Raw genomic sequence first — 8,915 nt, forward strand, 5'->3', positions numbered from 1 at the left:
CAAAATGCGTGTCTAGATTTGAGCACTTTGGACCATCTTTTTCTTGTGCTGGGCATTTAGGGTCAGCGCCCTCCGCAATCCGGAGAAAAAGTTTTTTTTTTTGTTTTTTTTTTCAAAAATGGGAAGATCGGGAAACCTAATTTTTTAAATAATATTACATGTCTTTTTTTATTACTTTCTCTCCTGTTATAAATCTATGAAAGATTCATTCTAAAAAGAAGTCTATTAAAAAATAAATTTTTTTCTAATTTTTTTTTTATTTTTCTCCTTTCAACCATCTCTTCTCTGTCCAAAAATCTCCCCATCATAAATAAGGAAAATAAATTTAGCCAATGAAAACGGGCACAAAAGGTGTCTCACATCCGCCAAAAAGCCCAAATTAAGCACTTATAAAAATTTGGGCCAAATAGTTTACTTCATATTTCATAGTTCATACTAGAAGGTCCATTAATTTTAGTTGGGCCTATAAACTATTACTACTACACTCTGGGAAAACCAGAAAAGAAAAGGCGTAGAGCAAAGATTAAAGTAAGAGGGCGTACATCTGAAAATTCAAAAATTCACTCTATCCCGCTCCTTCCCATATAAAACAACAAAACTGCAATAACAACGAGACGAACACACACACATACAGATCGAGGTTCAAATTTCAAAACCAAACTTAATCAAACACTAACATAGGTTCTTACAGTGACTCTCCTTCTTCTCGCCGCTTCAAAATGTCCGGTCGCGACAAAGAAAAAGGCGTCAACGTTCAAGTCCTTCTCCGCTGCAGGTAATTAAATAATTAAATAACCCTTTTTTTAATATAATTGCATTTTTGTTAAATTAGGGTTTTATTTTTTGTCATATTGTTCGATTTGAGTTTCAGATCTGTTCAATTGAATTGAGTTTTGGTGTAATTGACAGGCCGTTTAGTGGAGATGAGTTGAGAAATAATGCGCCTCAGGTTGTTACTTGTAATGATTTTCAACGCGAGGTTGCCGTTTCACAGAATATTGCTGGGAAGCAAATTGATAGGATTTTTACTTTCGACAGGGTTTGTTTTTCCCCAAATTTTGTTGTGCTTACTTATGTTTGTTTTTTCGTAATTGAGAGCTAATTATTGTTGACACAATAAATAGGACATTAGTTTGAAACTCAATTAGTTGTGAAAATGTTATCGATATAAGATTACTCTAATATAAGTTAAAGACTTTGTATTAATTGTCATCGTATAGGATAGTAATTTACTGTATTGTAAAACAGGCTAGCACCTTTAAAGAAACTGGTATTGGTTTTAATTTGTATGGAAGAAATTGATAATTTCCTTGAATTAACTAGTATCTTTTGAATTTATTTATAGGAATTGAGAGAAATTAGATGATGAAAAATGTTGTTGGCATATCGAGACCTTCATTGCAGCTAAATTTAGAGTATATAATTTCCAAAAGTGTTGTTTGTGGTACTATAAAGGCGTTGTTTTTTAGTTTCTCAAATGGTGTTGGTAAATGTGATCAGTTGACCAACTGTTATTCATGTTTCTTTGAACTTCCATACTGTGTGCAAATGGTGGGTTTAATTATTGGACTTGCAGGTCTTTGGTCCTGCAGCTCGCCAAAGTGATTTGTATGAGCAAGCAGTTATTCCCATTGTAAATGAAGTCCTGGAGGGTTTTAACTGTACCATTTTTGCTTACGGGCAAACTGGAACTGGTAAAACGTACACCATGGAAGGTGAATGTAAAAGGTCAAAGGTAATTTATATTTTTGATTGCTTGCTGTTCATTGTAATGTAGAACTTTTACCTATTCAAGTTTCAATTTTTAATAATTTTATTTGACAGAGTGGACCAAATGGAGAGTTGCCTCCAGAGGCAGGTGTTATTCCTAGAGCTGTACAACAGATATTTGATGCTTTGGAGGGTCAAAATGCCGAATACAGTGTCAAAGTCACATTCCTAGAGCTTTATAATGAAGAAATCACCGACTTGCTAGCACCTGAAGAGCTATCTCGAATTCCTGTGGAAGATAAACAAAAGAAGCAACTGCCACTTATGGAAGATGGTAAGGGGGGAGTGCTTGTTAGAGGATTAGAGGAGGAAATTGTGACAACTGCAAGTGAAATTTTTACTTTATTGGAAAGAGGATCTGCCAAAAGGCGAACTGCAGAAACGCTATTAAACAAACAATCTAGGTCAGAACTGTTTGAACTAGCCATTATTATAAAGTAGTACACTTGCTCTTTTTTAAAGCGTGTTCTGTATTACAGTCGATCACACTCTCTGTTTTCAATAACTATACACATTAAGGAAGCAACTCCAGAAGGCGAAGAACTTATCAAATGTGGCAAGCTGAATTTAGTTGATTTGGCTGGTTCTGAAAATATCTCCCGTTCTGGGGCTAGGGAGGTAACAGTTAGCTTTAAGCTTCTTTTTTATTAGGTTCAAGCTTTCAAAGTGATTGATTATTATTTTTTGAAATTGCTAAAGAATTTTACATCAGTCAAAATGTGTTGCTTTTCTTTAATTTATTGGTCTTTTGGCTACAACATGTCTACTAATCAGCAGATTTGTAACTGTTGTTTTGAACATGGATGTGTAGGGGCGTGCTAGAGAAGCTGGCGAGATAAACAAAAGCTTACTTACTTTAGGTAGAGTAATTAATGCTCTTGTGGAGCATCTTGGGCACATCCCTTACAGGTTTGGAAATTATTTTTGTGTGTGTAAGTTTTTGTATGTAAGAAAAGACAAATGAATAATAGCAACAGATAACGATATCATAATTTTTTATCCAACTGTTGACTGAAAACTTTTGTCTACAACCAAATCTGAAACTTCAATGCAGGGATAGCAAACTCACTCGTTTGCTTCGTGACTCACTGGGTGGAAAAACAAAGACATGTATCATTGCTACTGTATCACCTGCAGTGCATTGCCTTGAAGAAACTTTGAGCACATTGGATTATGCCCACAGAGCAAAGAATATAAGGAATAAACCTGAGGTTTGTTATTTGTTTGAGTGTGTGTCTAGCTAAGTTATACAATATTCCATTTTGCATCATAGGGTCAAAAGCAGATATATTTATGTCATGGATTTTGTTTCAGATGACATAACTGTGCTGCTATAATACTCTTTCTTTCTCTGTATATCATAGTATGTGTTGGGACTTCCTTGTTTTTTATTTAATATTTTCACATTTTCAGGTTAATCAGAAGATGATGAAGTCAACCCTTATCAAAGATCTATATGGTGAAATCGATAGACTTAAAGCGGGTGCGTATTATTTTTCTTAATGGCGGATATATATGTTAGAGAAAATACATCTGAATTTTGATATATTTGTTAGAGAATAGTCTGTCAATGTTTTGATCAATTACAATTACAATTCACCAGAGGTATATGCTGCACGTGAGAAAAATGGTGTTTATATGCCAAAGGAGCGGTACTATCAGGAGGAAAGCGAAAGAAAGGTTTTGCATCTTGCTCTGTTTATTAAATAAGCAGTTTTGTAGCTCTGCTGCTCTCTCAGGGTTAATTTAATATTGCCTTCAATATATTCTGTTTGCTACCTGTCTCGTGCTCATAGTTCTCTAGTGTTAATATTTTTATCAATTCATACAATTTTTTATCGTGACAAGGAAATATATCGTTATGTGATTTGTGGTAGTGAGTTGATGCTAATATGACAGTCCTTCCTGAATAAAGTGTACTAAAGTTGGACATAGTCTAGTGATTTATTTAATATATTTTTTGGTTCTTTGTTGTTTCACTTTTAGGCAATGTCAGATCAGATTGAACAGATGGGAGTTACAATTGAAAACCATCAGAAGGTCTGATTTCATTATGTGATTCTTTTAAGTTATGGTGTGTACTATCCTAAAACTGTCTACTCATTTCTGGTTACTTATGTTCAGCAATTTGAAGAATTACGAACTAAGTTTGATGCTGAGGTCCTGAAGTGCTCAGATTTGAGCATCAAACTTGATGCCACAGAGGTGGGTACTGTTTTGGTTTCATTGCAAGATTGTAAAACATGCATCTATTCTTACCAGTGGGAGGTTTGCAGAAAAATTTGGATCAAACCAGTAAGTTGCTGGTCAATACTGAGGAAGAAGTGAAAAGATGTCAGTATGCTATAAGTGAACGGGATTTCATTATATCTGAACAGAAGAAAGCTGGTACATTCTGTTATTATAGAATTTTAAAACATTGTTTTTACGTTGCCGTGTTTATAATCTTAAATACCTTGAAACAGAAAATGCTCTGGCTCACCAAGCTTGTGTGTTGCGGGCGGACTTGGAGAAGTCCCTAAAAGATAATGCATCACTATTTTCAAAAATTGGTATGCAGAATAGAGTTATTCTTGTTTATGATACTTGTATCACTTACATCTATTACGATTTTCCTAAACATGTTTATTGTACCTTTTGTCATTTAACTATTTCACAGGTAGAGAGGATAAATTGAATGCTGATAATAGATCAGTTGTGGATAATTATCAAGCAGAATTGACACGAGAAATCCGTACCCTCTGCAACACAGTGGCTGCATCAATAAGTCAACAAAATGAACATCTGCAATGCATTGAGAAATTTTGTAATTCTTTTTCAGACGTGAATGTCAAGGTACTCTCATTTTGGCAGTTCTGGGTTATCTAATATATGCATGTTGTGATGTGAATCAGAGTTTTTATGCGCTACTGTTGTTTTCTGTTTTCACCAAGTATTATTTCACTGCTGTGTTTAAATAGCCGCAGTGATTTAAATGGTGTAATAATACTTTAATAACATTGCTAAGGTAGTTTGTCACTTTAATCTTTTTTTGATACTTAGACACACTCACGCATCCTCCTTTTTCTTTAACAAGTTTCCAATTCTCGGGCCTCGATATCCTGTAAAGGGAGCGAGGGAGATACCGCTAAACCAAGAGATTTTTAATATCACTAAATACATAAGTGCATGAATTATTTTTGAAGCAAATGCCCAATAGATTTTGTTTCCCTCTTGACTGCTGATGTTCATCTCATGATGCTCTAATAACTTTTTAGCATCTTCCTGTTTTACACAATTCTTTGTATGTGATATATCTGAAATGTAACATAATTTTTATGCTAGCGCCAACATAATTTGTCTATTCGGTAACAGAAGAAGACTTTGTAAAATTAACACGTGCCTTGTATTTATGTATGTACATGGAGATCTTATTGTGTCATTTTTTCGTTTTATGGATGCTTTATTTTTGGCATTGAAAAGTACGAACATGTAACTTTTTTTGGAGGATAAATGGTGTTAAATATATTTATTTAATTTCTACCAATCATTTGGGTAAAATTTTATGTATAGGCTGTTATGGATGTGAAGAAGAAAGTTAATGCTTCCCAATCACTGTATATTTCCCACATCGAGGCAATGCAAAATGTTGTGCGACTGCATAAGGCTTGTTCGAATGCTGGTCTAGAGGATATTTCAACTGTTGTTGCTGCTAATGTTAAATCAGTTGAAGAGGTAAGGAGGCTCAGGAATATTTGTCGTACTTTTTATATTTATCGAATGATCATGCATGGTCATTTTATTAATAATGTATTTTCTCGTGTTTTCTTGCTTCTTGTGTTCAATCAGTTTTTAGGTGCAGAATCGATTGAAGCAAACTCAATATTTGATGAACTACACAAAAGTTTGTCAATCCAACAGGGAGAGCTGGCCATTTTTGCTAGCGAGCTTCGTCAGGTTTGAAATCTTTATATGCTTTTTAACATGTAATTTTTGTTTGGTGATTTCTTTTAATTATTTTTGTAGATCTAAAAACTGATAGTTAATGCACTTTAACTTGAGACTTGTAACAGTTTTTCAATATACCACGTTAATAACTTAATAAACATTCTTTTGAGTTATGTCTTTCCTTCATATAAACTAATAGATTGCAATTTATTTGTGCAGAAATTTTCTGCAAGTATTGATCTTTCAACAAATATATCAAAGTATATTCACGAATTTCTAAATAGTCTAATTAAAGAAGCAAAACAGCTTGAAAGTCATGCCAGCGACATTGATGAAGTACAGACAAAGAGCATAACTGACTTTCAAAAAGCCTATGAGGTATATTTTTGTTATTCAAATTTGAGTCTCAATAGTGTGTAAGAATTAAGATGAGTTCTCTTACACTGGAGAAATAAAATTCTCAGGAGCAATCGAGATCTGATGCTGAAAAGCTTATTGCTGATATGACTAGTTTGGTCTCTAATCACATATGTCGTCAAAAAGAGCTGGTTAGCTAATTCTCTTAGCTGTTCATCCTTTTTCTATTTTACGATTTTCTGAATCTTAATCGATTTATCACATGTTTACAGGTTAATGCCAAGCTTGTTGGTTTAAAAGAAACTGTTGTTGGAAATAAGACATTTTTAGATAGCCATGTTTCATCCATTGATGGCATTACAACAGATGCTAAAAGAAAGTGGGAAGAATTTTCTGTACAAGCAGGAAATGATGTGAAAGATTGTTCTGATTTTTCTGCTGCCAAACATTGCCGTATGGAGTTGGTGCTACAAGAATGGTATACGATGGATCTTGGAATGTTATTTTTATTGGAAACTTCCAATTGTGTTTATTTTGGCCTTTTGCAACATAGCATTTTCCTGAAGTGGCTTATTGATGTATATTTTTACTTCGTGGCTTCCTTTTTAGTGTTGATACTAACAAAAAAGCTTCTAAGCACTGGAAAAAGACGCACGATTCCATGAATGAAATTGGCAAGCAGCATGCATCTACATTGTCATCGCATGTCAGGTTGGTTTTTGATTTAATATTTGTCCAAAGTTGTGAAGATACAGAATACTCTCATCGGTTTGCAAATGCCAATAAGAATACATGTCTGCTACAGGAATGTTTGTAATGGTAATGACCAGCATGACGCTGAAATTGCATCCGCAACGATTGCAGCTGAAGATGATGCAGTAAAATCCAGTGAAGACCTCATTCATCACATTAATAGTGAGTATCTACGATTTTTTAAATGTATTTATCAACTTTACTAAATCCTTGTTAAACAAACTACACAATGTAACTACTATCTAGTGAACATGTCTATATATTCAATGTGTATAATACATACATTTCACTTTCTCTTGGGATTATACTACAGGTGTGTCAGAAGAAGAACTAGGATCAATATCTGGAATATTAGCAGCTGCAAAAGCTCATGCAAAAACAATCGAGGTTCTTTGGGATGATCATTCTGCACAAACTTCAACAATTGAACAGAGAGCCGTTGATACTTTCCAGATGAAGTTTATGGTATGCCAATTTGGTGTCTAAAATTGTTTGTCCTTGCAGTTTGTAGTACGAAATGGGAAAAGTGAAGTCAGATAGAAGTCTTGACTTACAAAGATCCCATGTCTTTGTGCCAGTTTTAGGAAGTTGAGAGTCGATTAATCAAGTCTGTTGTGATATCTTTTTTTAAAAAAAAAAAATATGATAAACTCATAAAAGTCTACAAAATTTAGATACTCACAATCACATGACTCCATTGACTACTGAGACCTCTTGTTAGTGAGGGAAGAGGGGAAGCCACTAGACTACACTGTTGTTAATCTACTCTATTGTCTTTGCTATTGTGAAATAAGTTATAGAATAGGTTATAGGGTAAGAATTTTTTTTCTAACTGTCGTATAGACCCCCTTGGGTTGAGAAAGATAGGACCTGGTAGTCTGCAAACAATTTTTTGTTTATTTAAAATTTTTCATGTTGGCCTGTCTTAAGTTATTTTCTTTAAACGTTCAGGACTACGAACCAACTGGAAGTACACCAATCAGATGTGAGCCTGAGATTCCTAGCAACGGAACTATAGAATCACTTCGTGCTATGCCAATGGACAGCCTTGTGGAGGAATTTCGAGAAAACCATTCTTTTGATTCACATGACGTTAAAGAAGCAAAGGTATCACTCATTCCACGCCCACCTCTTACCCAGATCAACCAAGTGTAGTGTAGTTTGATGTTCTTTGGTAAAATGTGCTTTAAATATCGTGTGTATTTGTAGTTCTCATGTATACCGCTCCTATTAATTTTTGAGAAATACAAGTATGGAATCAGAACTATTGGTCTGTAAACTTTTCCTAGTTAAAAGGTCATGTAAATCCCTACTCGGGATTCATCCTGTAGATTAATTACAATTTGTAAAAAGGGAGAGCTCTGTGATTTTATAAATTTGTAAGGCAGGTGTTATGATGCTTGCTTTGGTAATGTTAATTTTGTTAATTGTCACGATTTATATTTTTTATAATATTAAATATTTCCTTTTAATGTATTTGGATCTGTTTTTTAAAAATCATAATCCGGTTTAATTAATTTTGAATTAATGAGTTTGGTGGGTCAAGAATATTCAATTTAATTCGGTAGTACTTGAAATGAGTGCTTGGATAAAAAATTAAATATATTTAAAATTAATTTACAGGTATAGATATGTATAATATAAAAATTTGATATTACTTTAAAAATGAAACCACCTAGAAAAATATATATTGCTCTTATTTTTATCATTATTGTATATATCTCATGGATAACGGAATTTTTTTAATTATAATTCATTACGGACGTGAAAAACTTTATTTTTTTTATAAAATCGGGCATATATATTACATAGTTAGATGAATGAGTAAATTTTGTAATACTCTTAAATAATTGAATAACTATATTGGTTCAATATTTTATTTTATTATTTATATTTAGACTTTTTAATCTTTAATCTGAGTAGCACCGAGTTTGATCCGAACTAGACTCAAATGTGGATTTTATTCGACTAATGAAAATCAGCTCTTGAATATGTTCGAGTATGTGTACTCGGTCGATATATAGGTTAAAACGGTCGAGTTTTTGAACAATGAATTGGATTAGTCGGACAAATCAAACCAAAAATACCAAATATATTCCGATTTCGCA

At 33.5% G+C, this 8,915-nt stretch overlaps 1 protein-coding gene across 1 annotated transcript; it reads left to right on the forward strand.

Annotated features, from left to right (window-relative positions):
- The first annotated feature begins 512 nt into the window (after positions 1–512).
- Positions 513–8,283, forward strand: LOC141711864 (kinesin-like protein KIN-5C). Its single transcript, XM_074514559.1, has 23 exons — positions 513–775; positions 910–1,039; positions 1,577–1,735; positions 1,825–2,174; positions 2,250–2,388; positions 2,582–2,679; positions 2,825–2,981; positions 3,184–3,253; positions 3,374–3,450; positions 3,757–3,810; positions 3,895–3,975; positions 4,047–4,158; positions 4,236–4,322; positions 4,430–4,605; positions 5,323–5,484; positions 5,599–5,706; positions 5,917–6,075; positions 6,162–6,245; positions 6,327–6,532; positions 6,664–6,765; positions 6,860–6,969; positions 7,121–7,272; positions 7,759–8,283. The coding sequence occupies exons 1-23, from the start codon at positions 720–722 to the stop codon at positions 7,960–7,962; spliced, it is 3,033 nt and encodes a 1,010-aa protein (XP_074370660.1). The 5' UTR covers positions 513–719; the 3' UTR covers positions 7,963–8,283.
- The last annotated feature ends 632 nt before the right edge of the window (positions 8,284–8,915 follow it).

Source organism: Apium graveolens, chromosome 3 (genome assembly GCF_009905375.1).
Source record: "Apium graveolens cultivar Ventura chromosome 3, ASM990537v1, whole genome shotgun sequence".
In the NCBI taxonomy this organism is placed as follows: Eukaryota; Viridiplantae; Streptophyta; class Magnoliopsida; order Apiales; family Apiaceae; genus Apium; species Apium graveolens.

Bases quoted from the DNA above. Each gene is read 5' to 3' on its own strand.
- LOC141711864 (XM_074514559.1), top strand. From the start codon at position 720: ATGTCCGGTCGCGACAAAGAAAAAGGCGTCAACGTTCAAGTCCTTCTC. The intron at 6,246-6,326 runs GTTAGCTAATTC...ACATGTTTACAG, and splicing joins TATGTCGTCAAAAAGAGCTG to GTTAATGCCAAGCTTGTTGG. The intron at 6,766-6,859 runs GTTGGTTTTTGA...TGTCTGCTACAG, and splicing joins ACATTGTCATCGCATGTCAG to GAATGTTTGTAATGGTAATG.